The sequence below is a fragment of the Hibiscus syriacus genome, unplaced genomic scaffold (assembly GCF_006381635.1).
Source record: "Hibiscus syriacus cultivar Baekdansim isolate YM2019G1 unplaced genomic scaffold, ASM638163v2 tig00110797_pilon, whole genome shotgun sequence".
Lineage (NCBI taxonomy): Eukaryota > Viridiplantae > Streptophyta > Magnoliopsida > Malvales > Malvaceae > Hibiscus > Hibiscus syriacus.
In genome coordinates, this window is record NW_024062867.1 from 13128 (window position 1) to 29374 (window position 16247).

At 34.1% G+C, this 16247-nt stretch overlaps 2 protein-coding genes and 1 pseudogene across 2 annotated transcripts; 2 read left to right on the plus strand and 1 right to left on the minus strand.

Moving 5' to 3' along the window:
• The first annotated feature begins 8426 nt into the window (after positions 1-8426).
• Positions 8427-8798, plus strand: LOC120141375. The gene has a single exon (XM_039156273.1). It carries the CDS (start codon positions 8427-8429, stop codon positions 8796-8798), a length of 372 nt encoding a protein of 123 aa, XP_039012204.1.
• Positions 8799-9631: 833 nt separating this feature from the next.
• LOC120141371 (oleosin G-like) lies at positions 9632-10346 on the plus strand. Its single transcript, XM_039156270.1, has one exon. It carries the CDS (start codon positions 9640-9642, stop codon positions 10342-10344), a length of 705 nt encoding a protein of 234 aa, XP_039012201.1. The 5' UTR covers positions 9632-9639; the 3' UTR covers positions 10345-10346.
• A 722-nt stretch (positions 10347-11068) lies between these two features.
• On the minus strand, positions 11069-14711 carry LOC120141376 (annotated as a pseudogene).
• Between the last annotated feature and the right edge of the window lie 1536 nt (positions 14712-16247).

A 16247-nucleotide genomic window follows, 5' to 3' on the forward strand; every position in this document is an offset into this window, starting at 1 on the left:
TTTGACATTCTATCTCTTTGAGACCTTGAAATATTCTTTTCGACCTTGAAACATTCCCTCTCTTTGAGACCTTGAAATATTCTTTCCACCTTGAAACACTGTATTTATTTTTTAAGACACAAAAGTCATACCCGTACCTTTCTTTGAGCCAATAAAGTCATCATCGTCTTCTTAGACGTAAAACCAACATTTTCTACCAATAAAACCTACAGACATTGAGTACAAGATGTTCAATTGAACATAAACCTTCCTACAAAGAAGACACAGTGTGAGGCATCTCGCATCAATTTTCTGAAGACGAGCATGAGCAATTGAGACATGTTGAGAGCAAGAAGCGAAGAAAAAAATAGAATTCATTCAAAATAATTCTATCATGCATTAATTACTGTTTTCATTTAAATAAAAATTAATCCTGAAAATCTATTCCCCTGGGGATACCTCTTCTGCAAGGACTTCTGTGTATGAGATGATGAACGGCTTTCTTTCTTTATCCCTTCACAAAAGGAGAAAATATATCCCTTGTGTCCCCTTTGAGCCTGAATGATATTTTCTTTCGATTCAACCCTAACCAAGGATCACCCTCCACACTGGGGGGCAATGTGAAGGAAATCTGAGTGAAGAAAATTGATCCAAATGAGATACCGAAAGGTGAACCAGACGCAGAGTGCAAAGATCAAACCAAAGAAAAAAACAAAGAGCAAAGAGAAAAATCAAAGCAAAAATCAAAGAAAAAGCAAAGAACAAAAGATGACAAAGAACACAGACAAAGAGTCTCCTTACTTAAATGACGCATTGAGCTTCAAACCGTGAGATTAATCAAACACAATCACTCTAGAATCACTTGACTCGAAGATCATAAAACATCAAGAGAAAGACATGCGAGTAGATTCAAATTGAGCAAAACAAGATCGAAGGCATCAGAGTTAATTGATCCTTGGTTCAAATACCCTTAAAACACATGTTTGGGCCTTTTATCCCTTTCTTTCATAACCCTGAACTATGACCTACATTACGTGCCTTACAAGTCCCTTCTAATCATACATGGATTTCTAAGCGGAAGAGATTACCCTCATATTTCATCCCGCCTATCAGGATTAATATTTTACTTATAAAGATTTTCCAAAATCTTTAATGCATGATAGAGAAAAATAACAAAGGGGGGTTAAAGACGTAAAATTCTGAGTAACGTCTTGAAACCAAAGGAGGATTCGAGTTGAAAACCTGAAAGGGCGGCTCGAATATGAAGATTATTACATAGGAGACGATTGCTCAAATCCCTTGATGAGGCATCACACAACCTGAATGAGAACATGAGAGTTGGGAGTCAGAGAACACTTCCAATAACTGAGTACAGAAGCTGCTCCATTAGATCAGAGAACATCAAATAAATGAGAACACTATACTTTTGACCAAAAATAACCCCTTGAGACTTTTTTATCATTCCTTACTTAACCATCTCAAAGATAACATTGATCTTGACACTTGTCAAATAGCTATAACTTATTGAAGGATTAAAAGAGTAATTAATTCTTTGATATCCAATGAACTCTTGTTTTATGATTTGTCAATTGTGAAACCTTGAAAAGAGCAATATTTTCAAAACTTTTGATTAAACATTTTTCAAAACTATTGATATTTTCAGACTTTTGAAAATAAAAGAAGAAGAAAAACATTTTCAAACAAGATAATCTCTCTGGAGGCGTATCGTGGAATTCAAAAAATATCTATCTGAAGCTCAATATCGAAGCTGGGGCAAGAGAAAGCTAATTTTTGGACAAAATTTGATGGAATAAACAAATGGTCTCAGGTTAAGGTTTGTAAGAGTACACATTGGTGGAAATACAGACAAATTGAATCAATGATAGAGTGAAGACTGCTCTCGCAACAATTCTCCTTCCAGATTGAGAAAACATACATACACATACATACATGATACATAAATTTGCATCAAACATTTACCATCATGTGTATTAAAGACATTTTTCTCCTCGCTGGAGGACAAATTCAATAAAAAAAATCAAATAAATTTCATCTTGACATCCATCATAACATCCAAGATAGTCAGTCAAAAATACATCATTTTGATCTCTCAGGAAATCAAAGCTCAGAAATAACCAGAAATCCCTAACTTGAAGAAGCAATGATTTGACTTCTTGAAGTCAACAATCAAGACATTTCCTCAACATACAGGAACAAGAAGACTATCTATCATCTTTGAGGTTTTTTTTATTGAAGTAAAATTCAGTCCCTTGAGACATTTTTTCCTTTGAGATCCAAATTTTGAATTTGTTTCACATTAAACAAAGTTGATCTCATTTGAGATCGTATCTATTTCAAAACAAATTTTTGTCCCTTGAGACATTTTTCCACAAACTTTGAGATTTTTCTAAAAAATAAATTTTGTCTCGCTTGAGACAATTTATTTCAAAACAAATTTCGTCTCATTTGAGACATTTTTTCCTTTGAGATCCAAATTTTGAATTTGTTTCACATTAAACAAAGTTGATCTCATTTGAGATCGTATCTATTTCAAAACAAAATTTTTGTCTCACTGGAGATAGTTTTCCACAAATTTTGAGAATTTTAAAACAAATTTTTGTCTCATCTTTGAGACAATTTCTTTCAAAGCAAATTTTGTCTCGATCGAGACAGCTTTCTAAAAACAAATTTTGTCTCGTTTGAGACAATTTCTTGAAAAACAAATTCCGCCTTACTGGAGACATTTTTCATTGAGATACAAATTTCGAATTTGTTTCACATTAAACAAAGTTGATCTCACTTGAGATCGTTTTCTCAAATTTTGTTTTGCTTGAGACAATTTCTTTAAAAACAAAGTTTGTATCACTTAAGACAAATTCTCTTAAAACAAATTGCGTCTCGCTTGAGACATTTTTCCTTTGAGATACAAATTTTGAATTTGATTCACTAAAAACAAAATTAATCTCACCTTAGATTGTTGCTTCTTTCAAAACAAATTTTGTTTCGCTTGAGACCTTTTCCCTTTGAGATCCAAATTTCGGATTTGTTTCACATTAAACAAAGTTGATCTCACTTGAGATCATTTCTCGAAAACAAACTTTGTCTCGCTTGAGACAATTGCTCTAAAAAATTTTTTTTTTCTCATTTGAGACTATATCTTAAAGCAAATTTCGTCTCGCTTGAGACATCATTTTCTCTCATAATACAAATTTCAAGGTTGTTGTACTTAAAGCAAAATTAATATCACTTGAGATTTTCAAAGCTGATTTGTCTCGCACGAGACAGTTTCCCCTTTTAACAAATCCTGAAATTGTTTCATTTGAAACAAAATAAACACTTTTGAAAACACCCTGGAGATTATTTCCACATAAACAAAATTGACAATATTTGAATCTTCTAAAACAAAGTTTTGTCTCTCTTGAGACAGTTTCTCTTGAAAAAATCTTTGAGTTAGTTCCTTTTAAATAAAATCTTGGAGTTTGTTCCTTTTGAATAAATATCTTTGAGTTGTTTCTTTTGAAAAATCTTTGAGTCTATTTATTTTGAAACAAAGTTTTGTCTCTCTTGAGACAGTTTTCCTTTAAACAATCTTTGAGTCTGAAACAAAGTTTTGTCTCTCTTTAGACAATTTTGTGAAAAAATCTTTGAGATTGTTTCTTTTGGAAAAAATCTTTGAGTTTGTTTCTTTGGAAACAAAATTTTGTCTCTCTTAAGATAGTTTCTTTTGAAACAAAAATCTTTGAGTCTGTTTCTTTGGAAACAAAATTTTGTCTCTCTTAAGATAATTTCTTTTGAAAAAATCTTTGAATCTGTTTTTCTTAAAATAAATTTTGTATCTCTTGAGACAGTTTCTCTTGAAGTAAATCTTTGAATATGTTCATTTTGAAAATCTTTGAGTTTGTTTCTTTGGGAACAAAATTCACCATCTTTGAGTCTGTTTCCTTTGAAACAAAACAAACATCTTTGAGATCATTTCCCTTTAAACAAATTTTGTCTCATTCGAGACAGTTTTCCTTTAAACAATCTTTGAGTCATTTCCTTTGAAACAAAATTTTGTCTCTTTTGAGACAGTTGCTTTTGAAACATAACATCTTTGGGCTTGTTTCTTTTGAAACAAATCTTTAATTTGGTTTCTCTTGAAACCATAACTCCTTTAGATGACCAGATCTCCTCATCACGTATGAGCCGTGTCATTCCCCAGACCAGATCCCCTCATCACGTAGGAGCCGTGTCAACCATAGATAACCAGCCGTCCTCATCACGTAGGAACCGTGTTATCACCTTTAGATGGCCAGCCGTCCTCATCATGTAGGAACCGTGTCATCCCCAGACCAGATCTCTTCATCACGTATGAGTCGTGTCACCCTAGATAACCAGCCGTCCTCATCACGTAGGAACCGTGTTATCACCCTTAGATGACCAGACCTCTTCATTGCGTATGAGCAGTGTCGTCCCCACCAACAGAACTATCCATTTTTTTTCAAACCAAAAAGAGGAGAACCAGACAAAAACGTGTTTTCTTGTCGTCTTTGCCCTATTCTTGTTAACACAAGAATGTGCAAAGAGGGGCAGCTGTAGACACCCGTTTTTGTCCGGGTTTTTTTTTATCGTTATTTTATTATTATTATTATTATTATCGTCATCTTATTATTTTATTATTATTTATTATTACATATTTTTTTTTTGCAGGCCAAAGCCCAATACAACAAGGCCCAACCAAGGCCCAACCAAGGCCCAAACACGAGCCCAAGTAATTAGGGTTTTAAACCCTAAACCTATCATCATTCAGCCGTCGCCGCCGCTTCTGTTGGACTTCCAGCCGCGCCGCCGTCACTTTTCCGGCCCACTCCGATGGTCCAGCCGCCGTTCCCGCGCCACCATCGTCATCTACAGTGAAAAATCAATCAAACAGCAACCCCATCAGTGACTAAATCAACCAAAAACCAAACCCCAAATTAAAATACCAATAAATCCCTAAATATTCGGGATTTATATCTTACAAAATCAGAGAAGGACATGGGCTATTCTAGACATCATCATCTCACCAAATGAAGCAAAATCGGCCATAAATCAAGCAGATATCAGAAAAAAGGGGGGGGTCATTCGGTTGGTAAAAAAAACAGAAAGAAGAACAAGAGAGGATTCGGTGATAACCAAAAAAAAAATAGAGAGCATTCGGGGAAAAAAAATAACATAGAGAGAAGAAAAAAGTCTTACCCTTGTAGATCTATCCCTTGTCAATCTCACCAGAGCTTGAAAAACCCTGAATCGAAGGTAAAACGTTCTTTTTTTTCTTGAATCTAGGTTTGGATTAAAAGGGGTTCTCGGTTTTTTTTGGGTGAAGGGTTGGGTTTTCAAAGGAGATGAGGAAGAAAGAGGATTGAGGGTCGGTTTGCTCCCCATGGCCACCGATACGGTGGCCGGGGAGCCTCTGTTTGGTTGTTGCGGCGAGGGAGAAGGGAGAGTAGAGAAAGGGAAAGGAAAGGAGGCTGAGAGAGGGGTTTGAAAATGATTTAGGGTTCGGTTGATAACCCTAAAATGGGATTATATCCCAGTTTCAAAAACGACGCCGTTTAGAGGGGTCAAGGGGTTTCCGTATTTTCATATTAAGGGGTAAACCACACTTTTGGTCCCTGATCCTTTGTAACCGTGTTATTTAGCCATGGAATGAAGTTTACATTATTTCAATTTGAGCCTTTATCTTTTCACTTTTATATTTTTAGTCACTATCCTAGGTTATATCATTTTTTTGTTTATATTTGGTTCTGGTTCCATTATTTTTAAATGTTACATCTTAGCCACTGATTTAATATTTCATGCATGTTTCTTTGATATTCAAATTTGGCCCATGAATTTATGATTATTCATTTTAGTCACTGTTTTTATTATTTTATTTAATTACTGATCGGCCCTTTATGTTTCTGTTGATATTTTAATTTGGCCTTAATATTTATGCATGTTACATTTTGGTCACTCTTACAGTTTATGTATTTTGTATTTTGTATACCATGTTCGTATAGTTTATATTTTGGTCACTAGATCTTCTGTTGCTAATTTTTATAAATTTGTACATTGTATTCTGCAGTTATATATATTTTATTTTAGTCCTATTATTAAATGTAATGTTATTATAGTCATACTTGACTTTGGTCCCAATGTTTGTAATAATTTCATTTTAGTTCTCTATATTATTTTTGGGTTATCTTCATTTTGATACATGTATTATTTAATATTTGTAATTCGGACTTTGGTTTTTACTGTTTAGTCCCATTAGTTTTTATTTCTTTATTTTGGTCCCTAAATTTCTTTTTTCTTATGTTTTTAACCTATTCAGTTTCTGTATTTGCTATTTACTCCCTTAAATTCTTGTATTTACTATTTCAGTACATCAAGTTTCTGTTTTTCTTCCTTTTGATCCTTGTAATTACAAATATTTACCTTTTGATAATATTATCTTGGTTTATAATATTTTTTTTTATTTTATTTTAGTCATTTATGTATGATTTTATTGCACTTATTATTTGGTTGTTTGTAGTATGTAAATGATGTTTTTTAGTAATGTAAATATTTTATTTTGTATTTCCAATTACATTTATTTTCATTATATTTTTATCTATATATGAAATATTCGACTATATTTTCAAGAACACGTATGCATAGAATGGGCGTGGAAAGTACCACTTGGTCGAAGTGGTACGATCCGATACGGCATTTTAACGACATAGGAACTTGCAACAAGTCGATTATATTTTACTAATTAATTTATTTTAATAATGTAATGTGTGTTTTTTTTAATATTTATTTCATTTTTATTTGAATGCAAACGTAAATTTCATTTTTATTCGATTCGCATTTTATCAAGAGGGAAATATTCTTTATGGATAAGAAATAGTCGAGTTAACTTTCCCGATGGAGGATTACTAATTTCGATATTTCTTTTCGAGTTAAAGAATTTTCTGTAAATAATTAACTCGAAGCAAATTGATTAAATTTCAATAAATGGATCGTAATTTAACTTTATATTCGATTTATAATTTCCATCATCACGACGATATGTAAGCGATACAGTACCAATTTTGGACGCTGTGGGGGTGCTAATCCTTCCCCACATGTAACCGACTCCCGAACCCATCAAATCGATTTTCTGGTAAACGTAGACCACTTTTGTCTTTAAAAATGATTTTTCTTAAAATTATTTTGAAAGACGTTTTTAGGTATTCGACCTTCCTAATCTAAAGGTCGATGGCGACTCTTTTCAAATTTATTCAAATCAATTCAAGATCACCCATTTTTTTTAAAAAATAAAGTCGTAATCGTTTTTAAAATAATATTTAATTGTTTCACAAAAAAATGGTTATGACAAATATAATCAAAATTGGTGGAGTTTACTCCGTGTTTTTTTGGTAAATTACATGTTTAGTATTTAAACTATTATTTTTGATCTGTTTTAGTATCTAAATTTTTAATTTTTTCAAAATCATATCTAAAGTTTAGTTTTTGTTTCATTTTAGTACCTTCATTCAAAATTTAATGTTAAGTTTTAAAAAGAATTGAAAGTTTAGGTATTAAAAATAGACAAAGTGATAATTTAGGTAATATACGTGTTAAGTTTTTAACGGTCCTCGGTTTATATGGGAATCGGTCAGTTTCTGGCTTAATGGAAAGGGCAGTCCTGAGGGGGTTTGTGAAGTCTGGTTTATCAATCAAGGCTACTGCATAGTGAATTGGATGCCCTAGGTTCTATTTGTTTTCCTTCTGGTTGCTGTCTGCTTTGGTGTCTTACATGTGGCTTTATGTGTTCCATCTATTGGATTGTCCTAATTTCTGTATCGTGGGTGCATTATTTTTCCTCCAATTAGATCTAAGAAGATTTTTTAACTAGGGCCCAAATAATGTGTACTCCTCTTTATAAAATTCTTACTTTTCAAAATAAAATAATTTATAAAAATTAAACGTTAAGTATGATTTTGAAAATTTTAAAAGTTTAAACGGATTGAAATTGATAATTTAGGTACTTAATGTGTAGTTTGTCTTTTTTTATATGATATACGAAACACGAGACAATAAACATCCAAACTGCTGACAAGGATAATACGTCCATAATCTTCATGTTGAAGCTTGGTATCGTTCTTCATATGCTACGACACAATCATCTGCAGGTGAAGTTTAACGGAGATGAAAGTTCAATAGGTCGTGAAGTCGTTTCCATTACAATGGCAGTGCTCTTTACTTGTAGGTTCTAAAAACCGACAATTCCGAACACCTTTAAAACAAAATATAATTTGGTATCAGACACTTGAGTGTCCCTAAATCTAATGAAAAAGAAAACAAGGCAAGCTGCTGAGAAGGCATTTACACTCAGAGAATTTATGCCAAAAAAAAAACCTATGATTATGAACTACATATATCGATTATCTGTCCCAGGCCCAGCCACACCAAGCAGAGGAATGGAGTGGTTGTATCCAAAACGAAGGGGTCCTCAGTGGAAACAAGGATGGACAAACCAGACCCTGTCTTCAGTTTCAGCACCGCCTCTATCCTTCCTTACCATATTTGGGATCGTCATCCTCTTGCTTTGTCTCTCTCGATATGCTGATTACAAGGCCCGGTTATATAACTCCGCCATCAACTTCCAACTATTCGTTTTACTCTTCCCGGTTCTGTTAATCTTCTTCTTCATCATCTCATTTTCGTCTGGCAGAAGGTTTGCGTCTCTGCAGCAGCGTCTTGTACACGATGCTGATAATCTCTACACGACCATATTCTTCATGTTGAAGCTTGGTATCGTTCTCCATATGCCACAATGCAAGCACCTGTAAGTAAAGCTAAATGTTTCAGGATAAGCCCATGATGGAACGTACCGAACGAACACAAACAACTAAACGAACAAACAAATTTTTTTATTTGTGTTCGTTCATTTAAAAATTTAATTTGTTTGTGTTCGCTCGTGTTCATTCGTTAAAATGATAAACGGACATAAATGAACCTAAACAAAAGAACATAAAATTAATTGAGTTTATATTTGAGAAGAGTTTTTTTTTTTCAAATAATTTTAGGATTTATATTTTCTTTACTTAAGTTGAGTATTTTAATGTGGTTTTAAAATTAATTGAGTTTTAAAATATTAATAAGTTTAAGGTCAAAATTTATTAGGTATTAATATTTTTAATCAGTATGAAGATTGGCTAAATATAAACGAACAAATATAAATGAATGAATATAAACTTAAATAAATGAATGAGTCATTTGATTCATTCATTTAATTAAACAAACATAAAATTTTGTTCATGTTCGTTCGTTTAATAAATAAACGAATATAAACAAATTTTCTACCGAACGATTTGCTCAACGTTGAATTCGTTTCAGTTCGTTTATAGACCTACATGGTTGTATATAAAATAATATTTTTTCTTTTGTATAATATTAAAATAAAAAATCGTTTAAAATATGAAACAAATGTGAGTTACAAGTTTGATTTGATTCGAATTTTAATTATATGAAAACTAAAATGTATAATATTATAACAAAGACATTTAAATTGCCTGGAAAATGCCTTTTACGAGGAAGCCGTTGCTAAACCAAAGCCAATGCCCCCACAAGGCCAAAATCCAGAGAGTGGACTTATAAAGCCACGTGCCGCCTCCACGTAAACCCTCAACCATGCAAAGCGGCTCAAACCAACACGCGCCACACCCCGACCAAATTAACACTCTCTTCAAGACAAGCGGAGACATATTTCTGATAGCCTCACCTCTACACTCACCACGAGGATCCCCTCACCGACCGCCACGTACCCTTCCCCCTCAGTTCTCAGTTCTCACCCACCTCCTTATATCACCGCCACCACCCTCCCAGTCCCTCTCATCTTCCCTCCTTTATTTTCATCATCAAAACAGATCAGAGCCGACGATCATGTCCGTCAACGATCAAAACACGCCCATGACTCAGAAGCTTTACGAGTCAGCTCCGTCGTCTCGTCAAGTGGCAAAGTTCATGACCGCCTCCACATTGGGTGCGACGCTGCTATTCTTGGCCGGGTTAACCTTGACCGGCACGGTGCTTGCCTTGATCATGGCAACGCCGTTGATCGTTATCTTCAGCCCTGTTCTAGTCCCGGCGGGGATAACCATACTGCTGGTGGTAACTGGGTTCTTGTTTTCCGGAGGGTGTGGGGTGGCGGCGATAACGGCGTTGTCGTGGATGTACAATTACGTGCAAGGGAAACATCCGCTAGGAGCTGATCAACTTGATTACGCAAGGAATAAGCTCGCCAGTACGGCTAGAGATATGACCGAGAAGGCCAAGGAATATGGACAGTATGTGCAGAATAAATCTCAAGATGTTACACAAGGCCAGGGATCTTAAGAGTTGAGGGAACAACTGTGGAGGTTTAGGGTTTCAAAATGTTGTGTGTTCTGTTTTGTTGGTTTGGGTTTCTTTAATCGAATTTGCATTCGCAGATTATGCTCCTTTTTTTTGTAATTTGGAACAGATGGTTTTGAGCTGCTCTGTAGCTTAGAATCTCTGGTTATCTTGTTAATAAAAATCTCTCTTTTGCTCAACAGATGAGCTTTGTGGTGAAAATGGTGAGATGTTGAAAAAGATTATTCATTATTTGCACGTCTTTTTTATGTACTTTTATATTAAAATAATTGGACATCAAGCACAATAATGGTTTACAGGCCTTGGCATTGCAAGAATGCTATCAACTATAACAACTTGAGTATTCCTTCTCTTTATGATATGGAAAATGATCTTATGTTTCAAAAATTCAGAAGTTAATCTAGTTGGTACTTGATACATATGGACGTTGATACTTGATACATTGTCATTTTAGTTGTCTTTTTAATTTGTAATTACCACAAATGTTGCAAGTTTGATCATTTATGGTTTCGACCCGATAGGGTTGGTTTTTTTGTAAAAAAAAAATGGGTCGGGTTGGATTTCTTTTAAAAGAATTTGGGTTCGAGCAGGATTTTCAAGGGAGGGAGGAATTTGGGTTCGAGCCAGGAGTGAGGTCAGGTCGGGTGGAGAGTGAGCCAGGGTGAGGTCAGGTCGGTCGAGTGTTGAGAGTGAGCCATGGGTGAGGTCAGGTCCTTCTAATCCACTCTTTGCTCACACCGAAAAGCCTTCCGATCTCCTCGAGTGACTTCGGGGGAGAGCCGTCGACCCCGTAACGGAGAACCATCACTTGCCTCTCTTTTTTCCAAATCATTCAAAAGACCATGAATATCTTCCTTCATGTGCTGCCTCATCACAGTTTTCTCCGGCCTCCCTATGGACACATCTGGGATAAGTTCCAGCATCATCGTATACTCAACACATATTTTCAATCGAAGCATCTTCATCGATGCCGTATTGAGCTTGCATGAAAGAATAAGAATGCAGATGCAGATGGTAGGAAGCAATGTAATGGGAAGCATTCCAAACCCATCATCCATCGCTTTGAGAAAACATGGGGAGAGGAAACAGGGAAAATGTTCTTGCCCCCACATCATTCAATTCATAGAATGCATCAATGCATATTAGCTTCAATGATATCGAAACAACTTTCATAGTAACTGTAATAATATAGAACGAGAAAGAGTACAATAAGGTTTACATCGAAACGCAATTTAGGAATTAATTAATCCATTTCTAAACTCTAATCCTTAGTATCTATTTATAGAGATAAGTTCCTTGTTTGCAAAAAAAAAAACTTGTACAAAAAGAAATTTACTCAAACTGAGTTTTTTATTCTTTATCGGCTGAAGAAATAATATACTAAAGAAGAGAAAGCTACATACAAGAACTTGGATCCTTCTAGCATGCCGTGCCACCATCCTCGAAATTGATTTCCTTATCCAGTGTTGTATATGGGTAGCCAATTTGTATCCCCTTGTGTGGTCAAACTTTTCTGCACCTTGTAGAACTCCTATACTTCCTGCCTGTCAAACAAAACAAAATAAACATGAACAATTGGTCAGGTAGAGAACAAACCAAAGAAATGATATTCGGCTAATCCTGGCATGATTTATTACACTGTTCAAACTTTATGATTTGAACAAGAATTTGACAAAGATAATAAAATGTTCAATTATGCTCACTACCCTGAAAACTTAAGGGTTTACAGAGAACATGCTCCTAAAAATCCCATTCAAGCCTTTTTAAGTTTGAAGGATAAAAGTTACGATAATAGGAAACATGAAAAGCAAGCATGTCTGACATTTTGGAAATACATTAATCCATTAGATTGATTGATTTCATATAAAATATGCTACAAATTTAGTTGATTTTTTTTTTTTGTAAGAAAGCTAAATTAACATCATTTACTTTTATGTTTTACTTGCATGATATGTCAAATGTCCTATACGATAACACTAGTGCGGCTCATGCAAAGTATTGAAACGTCACAAATCACAACTTGCAAGGATATATCAGAATGAGACCCTAAAGTAATCCATCTTACTAGGGAGATTCCATAAGGAAAACTTTGCTTTCTGCTTCTCGGTTTTGCTCATTCATGACTACTTATTCGAAACTTTAATTGGAAAACCACATCAAAAGGATATTATATTATTATTTGGACCAACTTTACTAATCTATAACAACTGTTGTATGTATTTCAGAATTCAACCCAGCTTTCCCGACATAATATTTGCTACAAAAAAGTTCATCCTAATCTATCGACGTTGTTGATCAGGTTCCAAAACATCATAATTGTCAACATATACAACGAAGCTAGGCAGCCACATCATTATTCAGGCAAGATCTTCTACAAAAGTTGCATATATATACGGAACATGATTGGAAATAACTAAAACAAGTATAGTACGTAACCAAACATATTGAGGAAGTCAATCTGACCTGGATTAAATCTTCATGGGCTATTCCCAGACCCCAATAGTTCCTTGTAAAGTAGGGGACTAAGGAGCGTGTACTCCTTAGTAGCTCGTCCCTGCAGCACCAACCATAACACAAATGCTGTTTCAGCACCTTCTCCGTAAGTTTGGCTGCTTCTGCCCCGCAACTCATGCTCACAACTTTCCCAGGTTCCTCTTCCATAATTGTTCTAATCCTCTCCAAGTTTGTAATCACTTGCTTAGGAAAGCATAGAGCGGGCAAAGGTTGACTTAAAATGTGTGAGACAAAAAGAATGTCTACCAAGCTTCTAAGACAACCTTAACTCCCTTTGACATTACTACTTCGTTTCTAGCAACTTTCGATAATCTCTTCCTAGAGTCTGACCTTCTTTTGGGAGAAGAAACTTTGGGCTTCTGAAAGCGTCCATGTAGGATGTTGGAAGGTAGCAATTGCGTAGAAATATTAGTGGTTTCAACCACTTTTTCTCTCCTCCTTTTTCGTTGCTTCTTTTTTCTAGAACGAATGATGCTTTTATCCTTACCAAGCCATTCATATTACACTCTGCACTAACGGAAACAATATCAGATAGGTCGAAAATTCAAAGGTTTATGAGTCATAGACAGACAGGTATTGAATAAATTTAGAGCTCCAACCCTTCCTAGTTGTAGTAAAATTTCCCTCTCCAATCTTAACACATCTGAATCAACAAGTGTCTCCTCTAAAATGTTGAGATTTTCCATTAGCACTCCATAATGTGTTGTACTGCATATCTGCAGGCTTGTGCACCAGGAAGATTTGTTCCCTCCGATCTGTTCATTAGATTTAACAATCATAACACTTGAACAGCTCTGGAACTGTGATCCCTTGTCAATCTTTACCTGTAAAAGAAAAAAACAGAATAGTACAAGATATTTGGCAATGCAATATTAAGAATTGGACATTAAAGTATTGGTGCAGCTTAGTAGATATGATTTGATATTCAACCACTCACCTTCTCTTCAACTTCTAAGCAACCGTTTTCTAATGTTTGCAGAGCTCCGGAAGAAGCGTATGCTTTCAGAGGATCTTTCGATAAAATCAAACCTTCATCAGATATTACAGGGAGGAAAGACAGCCTAGCTGAGTTACAAGAAGCTTCCTTTCACTGTGTTAAAGAAAAACAATGGAAGTGAATTAAAAAAAAGGAAAGAAATAAAAATTGACAACCCAAAGACAAACACTTGGTGATGTAAACTGGAATTCAATTGCATGGACTCCATAATAAAAGCTTCTAACCAAATCGTTAACACCGATATGTATTTTTCGCCAAAATTCAACATCCATACCAACTTCAAAAGCAAATCATTATAAACTCAGAAAGCATAAGCAGTAACCATACGTGATAGTGATCAAATTTTGACAGAAAATAGTATAACTCAAATCGAAAAAGCGATATAACTTTTAATTTTTAAGTACATAGACTGAATCTCGAGCTTCACCAAAGTATAGGGACTGATCGTTTTAGCAAGAAAACCTCCATCTTAGCTTCAATTAACATTAAAACAATGCAGCAATCCAAATTCAACTTGGTAGTTCACTAACTCACCAGAAGAAGAAGGGAGCCTGGAAGGTGAATTGGCAAGGAAATGAGAGGGAACCGGTAAAACACTCTTGAGATTCAACCTGAAACCCATTGATTCCTAGATTGCAAAGTCAAAGTGTCCATTAAAAAAATTGTCATGAAGTTGGCATAGTTTATGAAGGTCGATGGCCAAAAATATAAAAGCGTTAAGTTTTTCTATCGTATGTGCTGTTTCACCTGAACCACGGGTTCTTCCTCTCCAAAAACTTGTTTTCAACGTCAGCTTCAGCTTTACGAAAGTTACCCAAAGCACCTTTAGCTGGATTTGGGTCTGTTCCAGGCCAGCTCCTACGTCGTGGTTCGTCTCCGATAATTGGGCTTTCTTTCTTCTCTTCCAGAACTTGTGATCCATTACTTAATTGCAATTCAAAAATCTAACACTAACATCATATTTAATCTCAAATTCTCTTGAACCGGATAAAAGAAGGGTTATTTTCTCTTGATATTTTGGGTTCGAATAATTATTTCCATAGAGATATATGCATTATCAATGGCAAACAAAAACTCTGAACAGATATTATTTTTATCAATAATCGGATGATCATTTTATAATTTTTAATAGTCAAAACAAAACAATCTATAATTAATGGACTATTTTATAAGTTTTGATAGTCGAAGGGTTCAATAAAATAATACTCTATAATCGAGATATCATTTATGTAATTTACCCTAATTTTCATTGTAATATATTTCAAACTATCTTTGAATCAAATTATTAAGCTCAAATTAAAAAATAAATATATTACAATCACCTCTAAATGGACGTAATATTTTAAATAATTTTTTTATTTAATCATTAATATTTAATTTATTAATCAATTAATTTGAATGGAATAATATAAAGATTATTATATGGGAGATCTTTTATTCTAATTTACTCTATTTACAATGTTATGATTTAAATATCTAATCTTACTTAAAAAATAATATTTTATATTACTAAATCATTTAATCATTAATGTATTCAAAATATTATTAGTTGAGTTTATTGTAGTAAACGTCATGATATATTTCAAACTAAACTTCAAAATTTTAAAAGATTCTTATTAAATCTTAAAACTATAAATATTGTTCTAAATATTTCCCTTTCTTAATTTAAATATCAATTTTTTTAATCATTGATATCCGATCTATTGACCGATTAATTTAGATCGGGTACTGTAGAGGCTAAAGCGACCTTCCCAACCTAATTTGCTCTATTCGCAAACGTCATGATTCGAACCCCTGACTTTGCTTAAAGTACCTAGTGTCTCATCCCACTAGACCAATTGATTGTTGGTAATTATAGGTAAATATAATAATTTATTTAAATATATCTCTCAACTTATTTATGTAATTATAACTTAAATTTATTATAGATTTAGTTTGAAAGCATGGATCGGATTAGATATTATGTATATGGTTGTAAATGAGACGAGACAGATCGCGAGCTACTCGAGATCGACTCGATTAAAGGTCGATAAATACTCGGATCGAATGGACTCAACTCGAGCTCGAGCTCGACTCAAGTTCTTAACGAGCCGAAACGAGCTACTCAATATTCAACTCGAAAAGCTATTGAGCAGCTCAAAAATATAATATATTAAGATTTTATTTTTTAAAAAAATAAATTATTAATAATATTAATTTTTATGTATTAATTTTTTTTAAAAAATACAGTAAGATTTCATGTATTTAAGGTTCATGTTCGAGTTTGATTTTGAGGCTTCAATCGAGTTATGTTTAAGATTTTTTTTTTCATTTCGAGCTTTTTCGAGCTGCTCATGAGCTTCAGTTTAGGATTTCGAGTTCGAGTCGAGCTTGA

Excerpts from the sequence above, each read along its gene's own strand:
- LOC120141371 (XM_039156270.1), top strand. The coding sequence starts at position 9,640 with ATGCAAAGCGGCTCAAACCAACACGCGCCACACCCCGACCAAATTAAC.
- LOC120141375 (XM_039156273.1), top strand. The coding sequence starts at position 8,427 with ATGGAGTGGTTGTATCCAAAACGAAGGGGTCCTCAGTGGAAACAAGGA.